At 49.0% G+C, this 20,710-nt stretch overlaps 1 protein-coding gene across 5 annotated transcripts in view; it reads left to right on the forward strand.

Moving 5' to 3' along the window:
- Positions 1–20,710, forward strand: part of RYR1 (ryanodine receptor 1) — a 1,245,571-nt gene that overhangs the window by 673,036 nt on the left and 551,825 nt on the right. For all 5 annotated transcript variants that reach the window (XM_085625233.1, XM_085625235.1, XM_085625236.1 and 2 more), the window contains exons 58-59: positions 15,552–15,667; positions 16,335–16,402. In XM_085625233.1, the coding sequence (XP_085481359.1) occupies positions 15,552–15,667; positions 16,335–16,402 (184 nt within the window). The remainder of the gene's footprint in view (positions 1–15,551; positions 15,668–16,334; positions 16,403–20,710) is intronic.

Below are 20,710 nucleotides of genomic sequence, written 5' to 3' on the forward strand. Positions count from 1 at the left end.
CGTGCCAGGTCACTAATCTTAAGTGGAGCAGTGTTAACTTCGGTCTGGGGAAGTCAACCTCTGTATGTATGCCCAACAGAATAAACAGGGGGCTCAGGGGTATCGTCTCCTCTAAGATATCTTCTAGCTCTTTCAGCAGGGTTACCCAATATGTCTGAATATGTGGACATTCCCGTATTGTGTGGAAGTATGTACCCTCAGTCATGTTGCATTGTAAGCAGTTGGGCTTGTCCGCCCTCCCTATGCAGTGCAGTCGAGCTCTATCATAATATGCTCTATGCAGGTATTTTATTTGAATCAATCTAAGGAGGTAAAATGCATTTCTTAAGCTCACTGCTGCATGAAAGGTATTCTGGCACTAGTGGAACCCTGTTTAGTAGAGCCAAAAGAACAGAGACAAGGACACTTACTCTACTGCAAAAAAAGCAAGGTTTTCAAAGATTTCCTAAAAGACAGTGTGCAGAGTCACATATGGATGGGTAGAGAATTCCAACGTTTGATTGCAACCACAGAAAAAGCACAACCACCAAGTCTGGATCAGCCATTCCTGGTGATAACCAGTAGATTGGCAACAGAAGGCCTCAACTGGCTCAAGGGAAGGTTTTTACAAAACCTCTGTTGCAGGTAAGGTGCTCCAGGATGACGAAAGAAGGAAAAGACATGCAAATGGCCTTCAAAAAGATTATTTCCAAGATAGGCTGCCAGTGTATATAATTCACAGCTATTGAGGCAGAGGACTAACGTGAGCCTGGTAGCTTTTAAAATGCTGCAGGCAATATATCAGACCAGAAGGGGAGTCTGCAAACAAGGATTTACAGCAATCAAGTCTACTAGATTTGTTGCCTGTACCACCAGGGGCGAGTTTGTGGTGGAAATGGCAGAAGAATGTTACATGCATTGTTATTAACAAAAGACAAGTGAATGAAAAAGCTTTTGACTTGTCTGTTTATCGAAAGGTCTGCATTCAATTGAAATCCAAGTTCACAAACTGTATACCTGCTGGCCAAGGAGGAAAACCCAGTTGACATGGCCAGACACGTCTGCCTGGAATGTTGTAGTGGCATACAGGGCCTCTGTCTTATCTGAATTAAATTTCAGAGAAATGTCTGACAGCCTCTCATCTGCTGCCAAAATAAAAAGCATGAAAGCTGTCCAAGGAAGAGATGTTGTCAAAGAAATCTGAGTGTCAACCGCATAGCTCATGAACCTGAACCCAAAATAACGGATCAGTTAAGCAACCAGTTGCACATCCAGAATAGATGTGGAGCTCAGGAACAAACCCAGAGAAATACCTTGGGTCAGTGGTTTGAACTTTTAATATAAAGGTGCGAGAAAACAGTTTGGGCCTGTCGGTGCAATCTGAAAGAGACTATTAGTTATGGATTCCTCACCTTAGAATTACCCCCAGGCGTCAGACTGGATCTGGAGTATTTTTTCCTCAGCAGTACCTCTGTGTGTCGGTAGGTGATGTCAGTCGACTCCGCGTTCGTCGCTGGCGTCGTGATTGCTGGAATGACGTTGCAGTATCTACTTAGACGCCGCCCCTGCCCGCTGACGTTAGTTCTTTCTTTTTCTGTGCCAGCCAGCGCAGATCCGGAGAGAGCGGTACCTCAAGTCACTTTTTGACTCTCTTTTTGAGACTTTTTGTCGACACCTTTTTGAGTCCTCACGACTCTTTGTGCACAGGGATGTCATTGCGGCAGACCGGCTTCAAGCCTTGTGGCTCCTGCGAGAAACTGATGTCGGTGATGGATCCCCATCTCGTGTGCCTATGGTGTCTGGAGCGTGACCACGACCCGAAGTTGTGTTCCGACTGCCGGGTCTCGGTCCCAAAAGCTTCTGGAGGCTCGGCAGTTGGCTCCACGCAGTTCGAGGTCCCGGTCGAGAGGGAGGTCTTGGTACCAGTCACAGAGTCATCACCGCCACTCCTCATCGAAGTCTTCGTCTTCGGGTAAGTCGGAGCACAAAAAGAAGGCGAAGAAGCTTTGTCGCTCTTCGCGTTCTCCCCTTCTGTCGGCCGACGTGATGCGGGTTGCGGAAGGTAGTCGTCCGGCTCCGCCCGCGAAGCCTGTTGGGTCGACTCCGAGCCTCTCTCCCTTTCCGGGAGCCGGAACGACCCCTGCCCAACATTGTAGCTTTTACGCAGCCCTCCATTCAATCTTTAGACAGCTTGACTCTGCCGGCGCGCCTTTGGGCACTGCCGACTTGGCTGGGGGCTCCAGGCCTTCGATGCCGGCGGCTTTGGCTCCGGCGCCGTAGGGCCACCTGGGATCCAGGCTTGGTCCCGGATGGGTGCCGGTCGACCTCGTGACACCTCCTCTGACACTGAATCCATTGGTGACACCTCCGCCCCCTCCGACCCCGCTTGTGTCCCCAACCAACGTCGACCCCAGCCGCCCCCTCGATGTGGACATGGAGCCGGACCGGCGTCGTCTGACGTCGGGACCGGCACCAACCGGTACTTTTATACCCCTGTTCTCCCCTGGTGTTCCCTAACGCCCTGAGTGGCTACCGCAGGAGGGTGAGCAGGACTGGGAGGGGTCTTTGGACCCTTTAACAGACCAGTTGGAAGAACCGGACTGGAGAGAGGAGTTTGGTGAGGCCAGTGGTCTGGATAGCTACCCAGACCATGGCATGCTATCTCCCCCTACCGTGGCTACGGAGGAGGGTGCATCATACACAATGGTGTTACGTAGGGCGGCTGAGGCCTTAAACCTTGAGCTTCCTACGGTGGCAGGCAGGACTAATCTCCTGACCGAGGTGCTTCAACTGGCAGGGGCCTCTTCGGAGCCCCTTCTGCCGTTCGATGAGGCCCTCATTGACAGCCTTTTGGGCGCTTGGTCCAAGCCCACACAGGGGCTCCTGTGGATAGGATGATTGCCCGATGTCACTGCCCGGCCCCGGGCGACACCATTTTCCTCTCCCAACACCCCACCACTGAGAGCTTGGTGGTGCAAGCCTCGACTTCCAAGGGTGCATTCTCAACCGCACCACCTGATAGGGAATCCAATAAGCTGGACCACCTTGGGAAGAAAATGTTTTCATCCTCCAGCTTAGGACTGCAGTCGGTGAACACCGCATGTCTCTTGGGCTGTTACTCTCGCTCTGTGTGGGACACGGTCTCGCAGGTGCTGCCACAGTGCCTGGAGGAGGCACAGTCTGTGCTCTCTCGTGCAGTTGCCTAAGGGAGAAACGCAGCGAAGTTCACCATACCATGTGGGCTGTGTAGGAAGGTGAATATCTGACTATGGTTACCCCCAACTTTTTGCCTAGTGTTTAGCTGGTTTTTCGACTTAGTTGGCCTGAGATCCTGCCATTCAGGGTCTCTGGCTGTCTGCTCTCTCTTTAAAATGGACTCCATGTACCCTAGGTACATACCCAATTGGTAAGGATCACCTTATTGGACCCTGTACAGTGTACCCTAGGTACCCAGGGTATAGGTGTACCCTAGGCCTCCCAGGGGCTGCAGCATGTATTATGCCACCCCTGGTCTGGCCTTCCAATCAGACACAACTGGCTGATCACTCAGCCGGGGCAAGGTCGTGTAATCACCCCTTGCTTAGATATAGTATACCTATATCTACCCTTAAAATAGACACATGTGTACCTGTGAGCCACTCCTATGGCAGGCCTTAACAATCCTGGAGGCAGAGTGCTTGGTAACATGTGAGATGGTGCTCTAGCATGAGCTGAGCCTGTCTGCAGCTTTCGGAACCATGTCCTTATAGCTGTTCTATGATATAGCCTACCATATACTCTTAAAGTACCTTATAATCTTAAACGGTTATGGTAACTATGGTTTGGCTTTATCAAAACATCTCGTGTAAGGTGTCTAACACTTTGGAATAATACCCCCATACCATTTCTGGTGATGAGGATATTATTCCTCCCTTCTAGAGGGAGAGACATGTTAAAATCCTACTTTGCTGTTTAACTCTCACCAAAGCCTCAGCATCACAAAATGGATGTTGCTGCCACAGACACGAGTCTGACCTCCTGCAGCTGGGTGCCCTCCCAGCCAGGGAGGCATGGACAATAGGTTTCCTGCTTGGGGAGGTGCTAGCACCTCCCCAGACAGACTTTAGTGTATTGGGGCAGGGAGGGCTGAAAGGAATGAGACATGCCTGGGGCACACAAGGTGCTCCATGCATAGTCCAGTTCAAACCGACGCTGGGGCACTCCAGCCCCAGCTCTGGCGCGAAACTGGACAAAGGAAAGGGGGTGTAGCCACTCCCTTCCTGGTCCCACCCATAGGAGGGACCTTGCAGGTAGCCCAGCCCACTAGCCCAGTATATCAGTAGGTAGCTGAGCCCTGCTAAATTAGATTAACCTGAATCTGCAACTTGAACAGAAACTCTGGACCTTCGACATTCGACCTCAGGAAGAAGACTGAAGAAATCTCCCTTGTGGCCAAGGAGTGACCACCCTGGGCAACCAGGCACCATCCAGCGACCGCTGCTTGCTTTGCGACTGATCCTACGAGGGACGACTGCAGAGACTGACCAGCGCCGTGACTTCCAGACACATCTGAACCAGATCCACATCGACAGCAAAGCTGAGACCCGTGGAGGCGACGAGGGACGTGGGACCGGCGACTTAGGAAGAGTGGCTAGTAACTGACTAGCGCGACTTCTGAGGCTTCCTCGAGGCTGTGCTTGGGGAATTGAGAAGCCCCAATCCCGAGCACCATGTGCAAAGAAGATCAGCTCCCCACACTTCACGTGTTCTGCGTGGGGCCCTTCTGCACCTGAGTTGCTCGACGTGTTGTCCGGTTACTGACCCGTTGGCTAGTAGCCTCTGCGACGACGAACCTTTGTTTTCATCTTGCTGGTCCGGCTCCTCCAGACTGGCACCCGCTCCTCTGTGAAAGAGAAGCACCCCAGACCTTCCTGGTCTGCACCAGAAGCAAGTCCTCCATCCTGCGTGGGTTCCGCTTGCCAAGGCTTGTTGGGTCCTAGCTCGACATCGACGCCGCCGACAGCAAGAGCCTTCGTGGGACAGCTCATCTCCTGGTCCTGGTCGTCCTCGACGTCTCCTGGTACCCGTGGCTGCTGCGACAAGCTTCACCTCTTCACCTGCATCTGCACGACATCGCCTGGTTCCTTCCTGGTTCCTTCCTGTCTCCTGGCTGGTGACCTAGACTCTGTCCCTTCTGCTTGCAGGTATCCTTCCTTCTTGATTCCATCCTTGGGATCCACCGGACACTCTTCACTGACTGCCTGTCAGCAACTTTCCTTCAGGCATCCATAGAAGTCAACGACGAAACCCGACGCAAGTTCACACCTATGCACCCGCAGCCCGTGGGCTAGGTAACTTGAGTACTCCGGTGCTCACAAGGGTTTTGACTATCCTAGGGTCTAGTTTCCGAGTCTCGACTTTCTAGCTATTCCAAAAGTGTCCTAAAACTGTTAAATTCTAATAACTACTATTTCTATCGACTTTTACGCATTACGTGTGAGTGTTTCCACTCTGCACCTGAATCCCGTGGGCCTCCCACTTCCTAACCTTTGGTAGTATAGTGTAGCCCCAGCGATTCCCTAGGCCTAGGCCTATCCTGTATTTGTGACAGTGGTTCTTATACCACTTAGTTAGTAAATGGTTTGCGTGCCCCTAGGGCCTAACTGTATTACTTACCTGTGTGACTTAATGTATGCTTAAATAAGACTGTGTTGTACTTACCTCGAATCTCATAAAGAGTGCTGAGGGTTTGACTAGAATAAATACATTCTATTTTTATATATATCTGTTGTGGTGTCCTTTCATTTGGTATTTAGGGGATTACAAATGGTATAACAGCTGGCTTCACATGCCATACAGAGTTTCGCCTAAGACTGCTCTTGTCCATGCTACCACTAGGATAGCTGGTCTATAAGGTTGACTTTACAACCAATCACCATAAGGGTTGTTTGGACTGATACAGGGTGTACACTAGAATTAGTGACATCATATATCAGGCCAACGTCTCACAGGCTGGATACTGCCGACTCGCAAGGCAGGATGATTTCGACGTCAGTAGCCATGAGACGCTACACCTGGCTGAGGTCCACTGGCTTTTCGGGTGATGTCCAAGCTACGCTTTTGGACATGCCCTTTAATGGCCGTCGCTTGTTTGGTGACAAAGCAGACAACGCGCTCAAGCGCTTTAAGGACTCAGGTCCTGGGGCCTCACTTCTTCATGGCTATGGAAGGGGTGCCCTGCCATGTTCCATCCAGCCCACAGACGTGTGCAAGCTCTCCAGCCTCTGCGCGGCCGGGGACGTGGGACCCACCATCGTGGGTCTGGGAGCCAGCGGGAGGGCCAGTCCACCAGCGCCCCCTCTGCAGCAGCCTCCAAGCCCTCCTAGTCGGACCTTTCAGGGCCACCATTCGCCAGTGGGCCAATTAGGTGTATTCTTGCCTTGTAGGTCAGCCAGTTCAGAACTTTCAAAGTCAGAAAAAAGTGGTTATTTCTTTTAGTTTCTGATACCAGTCAGGCCGCAGCGTTAAGCGATGCCCTCAGCGGGGTCAGCTTGTATTTGGGGAGACCGCATAGAGTGGTGCTTCCATAGTCTAATCTTGGTATCACTAGGGCTTGTAACGCCATTTTTAAGTCGTTCTGCGGGAGGAAGGGTTTGTGTTTCCTTAGTATACTCATCTGGTGATTAGCTCCCTTGGTGGCATTAGTGATTTGCGCCTGCATGTTCAGTTGTTTGTCTATGGTGACTCCCAAGGATTTCACGTAGTCAATGATGTGGGGAGCACAGTCAAAGGAAGTTAGGTGTTTCAACCATAAGTCTGTCTTGGGTGTGTGATTGGGTGGGGAGATCAGAAGGAATTCCGTTTTCCTGGTGTTAAGTATGAGGTGGTTGTCAGTGAGCCAACTTTGAGTATTCTGTAGAATAGTATTCTGTAGAATAGCATTGAGGGATCGTTTCTAGTGGCAATAACATCTGCCCAGAGGGTCAGTGAGCTACAGCCTTTATCATTTCATCCTCCGTACCTTACCATCTATCCAGACAAGCTAGTTCTTTGAAAGAGAGCCTCCTTCCTATTGAAGGTGGTTACCCACTTTCATGTAGGCCAGACCATCACCATGCCTACCTTTTTTGCTCCGCTTCACACCTCTAAAGAAGAGGAGAGACTCCAATGGCTGGACTCAAAAAGAGTATTGTTGCTCTACCTTGACCACACAAAGGGTGGCATCGGCGGCCGGCAACTATGGAGAGTGGTGGAGCAGGCAAATAGGTGGTGGGTACTGTACACCCACATTCAGCTCAAACCTCATAACTGTACTTCATGTGGGATGCACAAAGGTTTCCAAAGTGGCTTCTCTTCCAAGGGTTGCAGTATACATCACTTTTACAAGTGGCTTTGGCGGTTCAAGGATGCAAACTCTTGGACAATGCCCCAGGCCCGCCGCAGCACTATGCTGTCGCAATCCTTAATTATCTTTTTCGACAGCAATACATCACGAAGCGCTACAAGGCCACACTGGTGGCAGCAAAGCGCTGGACAATTATCAGTGTGATAGACTACAATCTGTGCGCGCATGAATTAGGTGGATGGTGTCTAGACAGACATTGGCACGCTGACTTCAAATTAAGTCCCTCTCAGTTTCCACCTGGTGTATTTAGATGAACACATCAAAGCAAAGAGTTTCTAAAGAATAGAATGAGTTGGGCCTGCTATTGGTGGATATAACCTAATTATCTGAACTAATTTAAGGGTATTTCAAGGATAACGTGCCTTCCTGATGGTCTGGGTGCATGCATGTAAGGCTGCAATATACAAAAATAAAGTCACATACCTTGTTTACTGCATGACACGTATTCCTCACTCCGGTCTGGTGGTCTTCTTCTCTGTCTCCTCCAGGCTTCAGTGTGGGCTCCAGCCAACTCCCCTAACCAATCCAGACGCTGCTCTCATGCTGGTAACCAGCATGAGAGAAGCGACAAGATTGGAAGGTTGGGCCTCACTCCGCGTTCTCAAGGGCCCTGGTGGCCTATGCTTTCTCTAACCCAGTTGTCTAACACAGCTGGGGTAGAGAGGTTTAAAATGCGCATGTCTGGCTTGCCTTCGCAAGACAGACAGCCAAAGTGACACGTGCACTTTAAACTTAAGTGCATAGCCCACCACTCCTCCCTGTTAATGCCACTCAGCAGTAGTGGCCCTGTCCCATCCTGACACTTGGTTGAGGCTGGTTGGTGAAGAACAAAATGGTAATAAATTAACTTCATTACCTTTATATTTTTAATCTCTGGGGGCATTTTTGTTAGTGGGGCGGTCAGGGGTGCCAGTCTTCCCCTACCTTGATGACTGGCTGAGGAAGGCGGGCTCCTCCAAAATAGCTGTCAACCACCTCCAGACTATGGCGAACCTCCTGTCATCTTTGGGGTTCACTATCACCGTGCTGAAGTTACATCTGATTCCTCAGATGCTCCCATTTATTGGAGCCATTCTGGACATTGCTTGGTTCCATGCCTTTCCCCGAGAAAGAGAGTCTAGGAAATTCAGGATATGATCCCTATATTTCAGCCCCAGTCCTGGATTTCAGTGAGGTCAACTCTTAAGCTGCTGATACTAATGGCCTCTTTCATCCTGCTGGTCGAGCATGCCAGGTGGCGTATGCGGGCTCTGCAGTGGGACCTGAAGTCTCACAAGGCCCAGCGTCAAGAGGATTTCTCCAATCATGTACAGATTTCAGAGGGAATTGCAAAAGACCTGCAGTGGTGGTTACTGGACTGTGACTGGGTCAGCAGAAGACCCCTCTCCCTTCTCCACCCAAGCTCACAGTGGTGACCGATGCATCATTTCTAGATTGGGGCTGCTATCTGGAAGAGGTAGATATCAGAGGCCTCTGGTCTCCACCAAAGTCCCAGAACCATATCAACCTTCTGGAGCTGAGGGCCTTCTGCTTGGCATAGAATGCCTTCCTTACACCCATAAAAGGAAGGCTAGTACAGGTGTTCATAGACAACAACTCTGCCATTTGGTACTGTAATAAACAGGGTGAGGTGGGGTTACGGACTCTGTGCCTGTAGGCCTTGCGCCTCTGGAGGCAACTGAACCGCCAAAGGAGATTCCTGGTGGTGAACCACCTGGCAGGCTCCTTGAATGCCAGGGCAGACAAAGTCAGTCATTGATGTCTTGCGGATCACGAGTGGCAATTTCATCTGGAGGTAGTGCAAGGTCTCTTCTGTGAATGGGGAGAACCTTGGCTTGATCTATTAGCCACTTCCAAGAACAATCAGTGTCAGCGCTTCTGGATGTTGGAGTTTCCAAGGGATCTGTTGCTCTGAGATGTATTCATACTCGAGTGAAATTCAGGACTCCTGTATGCCTTTTCTTCAATACCACTCCTGCCCTGAGTTCTCAAGAAAATCAGGACTGACCAGGTCCAAGTCATCCTAGTGACTCTGGATTGGTATTCAGAACTCTAGAGCTTGAGCATCTGTCCTCCTCTCAGTCTGCCCCTCCAGGAGGACCTGCTGTCGCAGTTACAATGCAGGGTTTTGCACCCAGGCTTTGCGCAATCTCCACCTTTATGCTTGGAGATTGAGTGGCGATATCTGAACACTTTTGACTTTTCTCTGGAGGTGGTTGATGTAATCTTGGCAGGCAGCAACCCTCTATGAAAACTATGCGCCTGTTGTTGGGGCAAATTTGTGGTTTGGTTCAGCACACGCCAGATTGAACCCTTCCAGGCTAAGTTACCTACCGTTCTGTTGGTTGTTTTGTTTCTTGCTCAGCAAGGCTTTGCTTTGGGCATGAATATTAGTTATCTTTTGCCATTTCAACCTTCTTATGGTTGCCAAATCAACCCCTCCATGTTTAAGTCACCAGTTGTGATGTGATTTTAGAAAGGGCTACAACATATCTTCCCTCTTCCCCCTTTGTACTGCCCTAATGGGACCTCATTCTAGTCCTCACTTATTTGATGTGCACTCCATTCGAGCTGCTTTACAGCTGTCACTTACAGCTCCTTACTATTAAGACAGTGTACCTCTTCACCATCACCTTACCGAGTGAGTGAGCTTCAGGCTCTTTGTGTCTATCCACCATACACTACCTTCTTCCTCGATTAACTGGTTCTGTGGAAGTGAACATCATTTCTACCAAAATATGTTAAACTGTTCAGCCTTGGTTAAACTATCACCCTGCTGATATTCTATGCTCCACCTCACCCCTCTAAAGAGGATAAGAGGCTCCATTGATTGGATCCCAAAAGAGCACTCAGCACTCGGTCCAGCAGGACTTTCTGATCTGAGTCTTTTCACAGACTTGTCTTCAATTAGGTACTGCTTTGGTATCTATTCAAAAGATGAGGAATCTCCAGCTAGCACTCTCTGTAAGAACAATTTACTTACCTTTGGTAACACTCTTTCTGGTAGAGACTATCTAGCCACAGATTCCTCACCCACCCTACCACCTTCCCTGTTCTGTGATTGAACTCTATCCAGAAAATGCATTGTTGAAGGCACGTAACTTGTTATTAATTGATTTTATTTTGCATACAAATGACCTCAGATCACAGCTCAACCATAGCATTATTTTATTACAATTATCTCCACCCTTTACGAATATTCATAACATACTGAAATGAGCGCACCATTTGCCCCAAACCTTTTGGTATGTTTGGGAACAATCAGTTCCTGGCCAGGTATACGCTTTTTTTCACTTTGGCACTTGCTCCATTGCCCTGAGCCAGTCCCCAAAAGGTGTTGTGGAGTCCGCTGTCCAAAATCTTGCAATGTCTTGTTTTTGTTGAAATCTGTTTAATAAAAGTTGTTTTACAATTAGCATGTGAGGTTTGCACATTTAGTATAGCGGTTTGCACAGCATACATGAGCGCAGTGATGCAAAATGTAATTACATGGTATATAGTGGTTGCATTCATTATGAATTGTATCACAGGTGATTTACGTTTCACAGATGATTTACATATAACAGTGCTTGCATAGGTGTCAAGATTGTAGTGTATTATTCCGGAACATTTCTGTTTTCCAACCGATATTTCACAGTAATGAGGTCAGTTGTATACTCAGAGATAAACAGGTGAACTGTGGAAAAAGAGGAAGAAACTTCAACAAAACCACAACAGCCCCTCCACCTGACGTAACCCTCCCTTCACCAGTGCCATTTTGCCCACTCTGCACAAATTATTTGATGCGTTCATAATTACATTGTGACCAGGTAGTAGTCTGGATCCATGCGAAGGGCCTGTGGTGCACATCCCAACCCATCCCAGCAGTCGGTAAACCATTCAGTCCACAGGTTTGCTAGTATAGCATTCCATTTGGTCACTATGGGGTATTTGCGTAGCTCTTGGTTATCTACCCTATGCAAGGCCACATGTTCCATCTGAGACCAAGTCATGAGTGAGTGCGTCCATGCCACAAGCATCGTGACTCCCTTGCCTTCCATCGAATGTATAAGGTGAAATCTAGTGTTGCGGGGTATGTGGACCAGACCCCGTAGCAGCGTTTCCTATTCCCTGTCGGTGCTGAGACGAGTCAGCTCTTCCTTCCTCTTGCAACAGAGGGAGGTGAGCTGTGGGCCAGCATGTGCGCGCAGCAATTCTTCAAGCCAGTAGATAAGGTGTCTGCCCGGTTTGATTCTGGCGCATACATCAGGACGTGGAAAAAGCACCTTAGATTTGAAGACGTACTGCGAGCTGGCACAAATCCATTTTGGTCAGGGTGTATACCAGCAGTGGTAACATAGGTGCCAACCGAGTAGTCAGAATCTTAACAAGTATCTTATAATCTGTGTTAAGCAGCTCCAGGGGTTGATATAATCCCAGTTTGGTGGGATTTTTGTGCGTTTTAGGAAGCGATATAACCTTTGCCTCACGTATGGAGGTGGGAAGGCATGAGGCTGCCAGAGCCTCTTCTTAGAGAGGAAGTAATTGGGGTGCCTGAAGAACTCCATCTGCATTGTAAAATTCAACAGGCAGGCCATGTGAACCAGGTGTCTTGCCCGGGGCCAGGGTCTCTTGCAATGGTTTGTTTTGCTAATACAGTTCCAATCACCACCAGAGCCTGATCCCCCGTTACCCTACAAATTCTCTAGTAACAGTAAGAGGGCTAGCCTGGTGCAGGACTGACCAATCTAGCCAGCACCTCTGACAATGTGGCAAACGCTCTGGTCTAGAATTGAGATATTACTTGACACCTCTAATTGACGAGAAAAAAATCTCCCTCCTTGCTACAGCAAAAACATTTGGGGGGTCCGATTTGACCCATGTGCTACTGTCTCTGAGGTAGACGCAGTGTAGAAAATTAAGTTGGATCAGATGGAGTCTAGTGGAAATAACAGTCACACAGGGAGTATAAGAAAATGGTTCTGCTTATCAAATCTGCCTAGATTTTTTGCTTTTTGTGCCCCTGGTTTTTGACCATTTTACTGTGGGTGAGCCTCACCCACGGTAAGCTCATGGTAAATGGACTGCACTTGTTTACCGCCAGTGTCTGCCACTTAAGATTAGGCCACTGCGACACGGCAAGGGTAAAGGGCACTTGGCTGGTTACACGTGTAAGGGCTGTGCATGGGGGACTTCTGTTGTGCGCAGCCCGGTAACTGCATACAGGTAGCCTGATGCAGAGGGGACTCTGCAGAATTGGGTATGCTTTTGGAGTAGGCCTCAGAATGTTAGTGGACCCCCATATGTAAAGGCAGTGTGGTTTACTGTTTTCTCTGCAGTGACACTCCATTATAGACCTATGGGGAAGGATGCCTTAGAGTTCAGCTTAGCTTTCCTTTGGCACACAGAGACCAAAGACACATCGAATTACGGCATGATCTGTGTGGAAAAATCAATTCTGTTCCAAAAAGATATCTGTACAGCTTATGTGTTATCCAGGAATGTCATATTTCTATGGATCAACTTATGATCGGAGCCCAAGCCTTTTATCACCCTGCTGTGCTAAGTTAATTACATTTCTCTCCCGTGGCAGGAACAAAGGCCTCCTCAAACAAAGGGAGCAATTAACAGTACTTGACGCAGCTCCAGAGGAGGAAAGGGGTGGGGATGAAGGATCTTTATCAATCAATCAGCTGTCACACTGTACCAGAGATCAGCCTGCCCACGCCCACTAAACAAAGGAGGGAGCTGAGACCTCCTGAGCCAACACAGGAAGAGACTCCCTTTGAAGATTTGCTGGGAAAGGTCCTTGCAGTGATGTCAGCTAAGGGGGAGGGGGGGTGAGAGACCCTGGAGAAAATGATATCAACCTTTTAACCACTCCAATGGGGAAATTAATCTCCAACCTGCTGGCAGCCACATTGGCTCTGGGTCAGATGTAGCAACTACTGACAACTCCCTCGAACAATATATGGTGGGAAAAGGCTTGGTGTGTTTATGCAATGGAAAATCTGTCAGCCAACATTCACAACAGTACGTAAGTCTGAAAGATGGCTCTTATTTGTCATCCACATAAAGAGATGCCAGGTGTTAGGGGGCAATCTAGCTGTAATATTGACATACTACACCATTCCCAAACAGGTACAGTGTCTCTATCACAAGAAAACAATGGCAATTATGCTTCACCATATACAGGAGGGCTATGGGAATGTTACATATACCCCATGTTAAAACAGATCTTTATAGGTACTTTCCTACTACAATCATTGACCAGAAATATTGCACCGACTGATAGATACGTGTTATTACTAATATCCATGCCTTGAAAGGCCAAAATGAAGTTGCTAAAACACAGAAAAACTTACATTTATACTGAGAGCCTGCTATTCTATCCTTGCTTATGGTGGGGTATTAGGGAGCTCTGTGTGTCAAACCAGGCCTGCTGTGCTAATAGTCTTTCTACTTTGCCGATCTCATTATGTGTTCTCTTGAAGTACTATATAAAGACTACACGTTCCATTTTCTTAAGTAATTCTGGCTTTAAACTGCTTCAATTGTTGCAGCATGTTCTGGTTATTCACTAGTTACGCCCCAAATTGATGTAGAATCGAGCTTTTGAACTGGGTCAGATAGTTTATTTTCAAAACAAATTAAGAGGTTCTTTTAATAAGGGATCATAAAGCAAAAAGGAAAGACAACAACCCAAAGTGTTTCAGGCCAACTGTTTCCACCCCTTTTTGTAGCATGGATCTTTTTAGAGATTGAGGTGCTCTACATAACTCCACTATCTAGTAGTTCAATGCGGAATAGTGTATTATAGAAAACGGAGTTTCTCAGAATCAGTGTTCCCTCTGTGCTTTTAGAGTTTCACACCTTTCCCAGGCTGATGCTTCTGTGTTTTCATAACTTTCAATTGCTACACACACGCTGAGAGGCAATTTCAGGATATGTGTGCACATTGACATAAACCACTAATTGCAGTGGTTTCTAGCTTATATGCATATCAAAAACATAAGGCCACTTTCGAAATGATAATCTTGTAAAATTGAATAACTGTTCTTCTGGTCCTTACAATGAATTGTTGTAGAAAGCAGTTAGAGTACTACGTGATCTTCTTACATGTAAAATGTTTGTTTAGGTCGGGGTCTCCAACCTTTTCTGTAATAGGAGCTACTTATATTCAATGAAAAGCATCCCGCGCTACTAATATTATCAGTGTTGCAACGGTGAATGCATCAGTCACAATCACATTAGTAGCCACCCAATGAAAGGTTACCAGCATTAATTACCGCAGTGCAATACGCAAAGTTGCCAGCAGTAATGTAAAAAAGGATCTGTCAATGTGGAATGCCTCTACATGGTTAACACATATCAGCCATAGCTGCAATGCCCCTGTCAGCAAGGTAAATATTAGTAATCCGTCTCCCCGTCACCCCATGATTTATCACTTAGATATCAGATTTAAATATATTTTGGAAATTCAACATTTCTTCCCCATAATAAAGCTTATTAGTTCTGAAAAATACACGTTTTTCAATTTTGATACACATATAGTGATTCAGCCCAAAGAAAGCTATTCATTTAGTATGCTGGACTGCACACAGGAGAACTACTTACTCATGGCAGGAGTGCTAACTTGAGCTATTAAGCTAACAGTAGCTCTTGAGCTATTTTTTGGAGACGCTTGGTTTAGGTGTAGCTGTTACCTTGAGCTTCAGGCTGGTTGAGAAGCTTACTCGGGCTGATTTCTAAAGTCACAAGCACACAAGTTTACTTGAAGGGTGATCTCCATGAAATCCAAAGTGTGACAGTGTACTAGTCAAATGTATTGGCTGTTGCTTTTGCCAGAACCTGCCCAGGACTTATCCATGCAGTAGGCCAAGGAGGGGCCTGAAATCTCATTCAAAAATCCAGCTGCCTGCAGTAAGACTCAAAGAAACCCTTTCTTCAGCCCATCTGCTCTTAGTGGGATTTCAGACAACATTTAACCCAAGCTTGCTGTCCTCAGTGCTATACAAAGCCCCACAACCCCGTCTCCTCTAAAGACTTTTGGAGATGCCTGACCTCAGCCTCACTATCCTCAGTAGTACAATCAGGTCCCTTCACCCTAACCTTTCCTTCCTCCTTGGGATCTGATTGAACCCCAGACATCTTACCCGAGACCTCATGTCTTTAAAATTCTCATCACTATGTTTCTCTCCTTTTTCAGGGGGCTGAAGGACATGGAGCTGGACACTTCATCCATTGAGAAACGATTTGCATTTGGCTTTCTGCAGAAGCTGCTGAAGTGGATGGACATTGCTCAGGAATTCATTGCTCATATTGGTACGAGGTTGGAGTGGGTCTCGCTATTATGTTGGTGCTTAGGGGGAAAAGAGAGGTGGCTCACAATACAAAAATAGACAGTGAAGTGCTTGAAGCAGGTCCTGAGAATGGGTTAAGTATAACTATTGGGTTTTGATGATTTGGTTGATAATATTCATATTACTCTATGATTAACCTGGTGCAGTTATTTGCAACAGCCTCTGTTTGCCTTTCCTTATCCCAGATCTCTATGAAGCTCAACAATTTTGGCATGCTCATGTAGAGTCATGCATCCAGTCTGATCTTTTCCAATGCTAGCAAACTCCCTCTGCATTATTATCCCTCTGATTCTCACCTTCTGCCCTTACTCTTTCCTCATTCCCTTTATTTACATTGCATTCCTTTCTTTTACTCTACCCCTTGTGTTTTCTCTATCTGTTCATTATTACTCCTTGTTAATTATCCACCACTCTCCTCTCCTTGTCTCTTTTGCCTTTCATCCAAGCCTTCACTAGCTTTTTCTTAACTGATTATACCTATGTATTGTCTGTAGTAGCAAGTCACATATGCAGCTTTTCTTTCAGTATATACAGTGTTTGATAGACAGATATGACATCAGTAGTTCTAATGGGTCATGATGATGCTGACTTACTACACACTTATCTGCAGCTTTCTCTCTCTCTCACAGAGGCTGTGGTCAGCAGTGGACGAATGGAAAAATCTCCCCATGAGCAGGAAATTAAATTCTTTGCAAAGGTAAGTGAGCCTTCTGCAAGAAAACTTCAGTCTCCAGAATAATCAAATGAGAGTGTGCAAGAACAAAGTATTCTGTTACTTGAAATTACCCAAGAAATTGTCATCTGTGGTTTGCACCTAGTTGCCTGTCCTTTGAAATAGCACATGAAGTGCACAATCTAGGGAGGAACTAGTTTTCAATCCCCTGTATAAGCCTACAAAGCACTCAGTGTAGAAAAACTAGCCTCTTGTCCCCTGGATCAACTCATGAGGATCATCATTTCTTCTATCACTCTTTCTAAAACTCAGTGAATCTGACATGAGGAAATGTTGTTTTTCACTCCATGGAATCTGCTGAATAAGGAATCTTGGATTGACAGGTATATTTACTGTTACCTGGATCAGTCTACAAAGTCATCCACACCTCTCACTATAAACAAAAAATGTCCTCCTTTGCAACTGTAGATATGGAAGGTATGGTTGTCAGGTAATAGCGAGGAAGGAGGAGACATGTTTTCTGGTTTAACTGATCAGTCTGGCATCCCTGGGTATACACTTGTGTCACACTTCTGAGAGTTAATCTCTGTGAAATGGTTTTTGCCATCTGTTGTCTAGATTATAGGTCTGGTTTCTATAGTAGGACACTATCCTACTGCCTACAGATTCTGCCTGTTGATTCAGGATTGCATGGGGACTGTCAAAACGTTGTGCTAAGGGCAAAGTCATCCAATCTCTTGAAGGATTTTTCTTTATTGTATGTGATTATTATTAAAAACTTTAAAAAATGAGCTAAGCATATCTTTTAAAATTAAAAACAAGTTTTGAATAAATGCATAAAATTCGGAGGATTGTCAAAGTACCTTCAAGTGCAAGCAGCATGGTTGTTACAGTATACAGATATTGGAGAGCAGGAAATTGTTACAAACAGTCCTCCAAGTGGGCAGATCATAGTGTCATTTATCTAAATACGATGAGATTAATAGTGATACGTTTCTATGTGACCGTTCTTTTTAAAGATGCTAGGGTTAGGTTTTAGGGTGTTGTTATTTGAGGGACTTGACTTCCTAAGTGGCCGATCTGAAAGAGACTATTATTTATGGATTCCTTACCTTAGAATTACCCCAGGCGTCAGACTGGATCTGTGGAATCTTTTCCCTGCGAGTCGGTAGGTGGCATCGGTCAACTCAGCGTTCGTCATTGGCATCGTGATTGCCGGAATGACGTCGCGGTATCTACTTAAAAGCCGCCCCTGCACGTTGACGTCAGTACTTTCTTTTTCCACGCCAGCCAGCGCAGATCCGGACAGAGCGGTACCCTTAGTCTTTTTTTACAAGAGTTTTTTCGACTTTTTGTTGACTTCTTTTTCCAAGTCGTTCGACTCCTGGTGCAAGGGATGTCACATCGACGGACCGGCTTCAAACCTTGTGACTCCTGTCACAAGTTGATGTCGGTCACGGAACCACATCTCGTGTGCCTCTGGTGTTTGGAGCATGACCACATCCCAAAGTCATGCTCCGACTGCCAGGCCATGAAACTGATTCTTTGCAGGAGCAGTCACAAAATCTTCTTGAGTCCCGGCAGTCAGCTCCGCGCCACTCGAGGTTCCGGTCGAGAGGGATGTTGCGGGACCGGTCGCAGTGTCACCACCATTACTCCTCTTCAAAGTCTTTGTCTTCGAGTAAGTCTAAGCACAAGAAGAAGGTGAAGAAGCACCGTTGCTCTTCACCTTCTCCCCGTCCGTCGGCCGACGCAACGTGGGTTACGGAATGTAGTCGTCCAGCTCCTCCCGCGGAGCCTGTAGGGTCGACTATGAGCCTCCCTCCTCGGGAGCCGGGGTGACCCCTGCCCAACTTTGTAGCTTTTACGAAGCCCCCCACTCCATCTTTGGGCAGTCCGACTCCGTTGGTGCGTCTTCAGACCCCGCGGATTCGGCTAGGGGTTCTAGGCCTGACAAGCCGGTGGCTTTGGCATCTGAAAGAAACACGTTAGTTAGATTCCTCACCTTAGAATATCCCCAGGCGTCAGACTGGATCCGGAAGATTTTTCGTCAGCAATACCCCTTGCGCGTCGCTAGGCGTCGTCTAAGGCTCCGCGTCCGTCGTCGGCGTCGTGCGCCGGGATGACGTCGTCGGAGTACTTAGACGCCGCCCTCGCGCGCTGACGTCAGTTCTTCTTTTTTCCGCGCCAGTAAGCGCAGATCCGGGAGAGCTACCCCTTTAGTCAATTTTTGACTAACTTTTTGATCCTTTTTGATCCTGTCAATCGACACCGGTGCCGGTAGGATGCCTGGGTTTAAAGCCTGTACGGACTGTAGCCGATTGATGTCGGTTACGGACCATCACCGCCGGTGCCTGTACTGCTTGGGCCTCGACCACGACGCGGAGTCGTGCTCGGACTGTAAGGCCCTGACCTCGAAGGCTAGACGGGAGCGGTCCCGTAAGCTTCTCGAGATCCGCCACTCGGCTCCGCGCGCCTCTCGATCCCGGTCCAGGAGGAGGTCCAAGGATCGGTCGCGGAGCCGCAGCCGACGTCACCATCGGTCGTCGGGATCCAAGTCTTCGGGTAAGTCGAAGCATTCCAAGAAGTCCAAGCGGCGACATCGCTCTTCGGACTCCCCTCGCCGGTCGCGCGACTCGGCCGAGGGTCAGGGTGGTTCCACCCCCGCGGCTCCGGCGGAGCCGCAGGCGCCGCGCACGTCCCCATACCCTCCGGTCCCTGGGACTGACGCGACGCCGGCGGAAGTCAGTGCCTTCCTCTCGGCCATGAGGAACCTGGCTCCGCCGTCGGTGCCCGCTGGTGCGCCTTCGGGCCCCGCGGACCCGACTGGTCTGCCTTGCCTGCGGGTGGCTCCGGCCCCGGCGCCGTTGACGGCTCCGGCCTCGACGCCGCAAGCGCCCGAGGGACCCGTTCTCGAGTCCCCGTCGAAGCCGGTTAACCTCGTCACGCCTCCTCCACCGGCGTCGACACCGGTACCACCCCCGACGCCGACGTCGACTCCGCTCGATGTCGGGCCCCAGTTCAGTCCCACTCCGGGCCCGGCGCCGGTCCGGCGTCGATGGACGCCGAGATCGACGCCGCTAGAGACACATTATGTCTACCGCCCGGCTCCGTTACTTTCTCCTCTATACCAGGAGTCGGATGATGGGGACAACTGGGAGGGATCTGAGGATCCTATGGCCGTTCAGGCTCAACTGTCCCAGGACTGGGCAGATGAACTGGGGGAGGCTAGTGGCCTGGATACCTCTCCAGACACTGGATTCGTCTCTCCTCCGACTGTGGCTTCGGAGGAGGGCGCTGCTTTCTCTGTGGTGCTGCGCAAGGCGGCCGCAGCCCTCGGGCTCGAGCTACCTGCCGTGGCTGTGAGGACTAACGTCCTTACTGAGGTGCTTCAGTCTGCAGCAAGCTCCACTGAGCCTCTGCTGCAATTCAATGAGGCCCTCATTGACGTTCTGCAGGGCACCTGGTCCAAGCCCTCCACAGTTCCTCCTGTGGACCGGAACGTCGCCAGGCGCCACCGCCCTGCTCCGGGCGACCCCAGTTTCCTGTCCCAACACCCTACCCCTGAGAGCCTGGTTATCCAGGCCTCCACCTCCCAATCCTCTTTCCCGACCGCCCCGCCGGACCGGGATTCCAAGAGACTAGAACAGTTTGGCAAGAAGCTGTTCTCTTCCCTTAGTTTGGGCCTGCGGTCTTTAAACACCGCTTGTCTCTTGGACCGTTATTCCCACTCTCTGTGGGATACGGTGGAGGACGTGCTGCCCCTGTGTCCGGAGGAAGCCTGGACACGACTTACCCAGGCTCTGGCCGATGGGAGGGATGCAGCGCGACATGCTATACGTTGTGGGCTTGACACCACGGACTCGCTGGGTAGGGCCATTTCTACCACAGTGGCGCTTAGACGTCACGCCTGGCTGCGGTCCACGTCATTTTCGGGCGATGTCCAGAGCACTCTCATGGAAATGCCGTTTGATGGCACTCCCCTGTTTGGCAAAAAGGCGGACAGTGCGCTGAACCGCTTTAAGGACTCCCGGGCTACGGCCAAGTCCTTGGGCCTCTGGGCCCCGCGGTCGCACTCTTCCGCTTTTCGCCCCTTTCGTGGCCAAGGAAGGGGTGCCTCCTCACGTGCGCCTAGCCACCAGCCGCAGAACCAACCTGCGCGCGGTCGCGGACGTGGTTTCCGCCGAGGCGGTTCTGGAGGTCGACGAGGTCAGCCCACATTCACCCCGGCAGCATCCGCCTCAAAGCCTTCCTAGTCCGAGCTTTCAGGCCCATTCCACGCCAGTGGGCGGCAGAGTTCGCCATCACCTGCTCCACTGGCGGTCCATCACA

Source organism: Triturus cristatus, chromosome 9 (assembly GCF_964204655.1).
Source record: "Triturus cristatus chromosome 9, aTriCri1.1, whole genome shotgun sequence".
Lineage (NCBI taxonomy): Eukaryota > Metazoa > Chordata > Amphibia > Caudata > Salamandridae > Triturus > Triturus cristatus.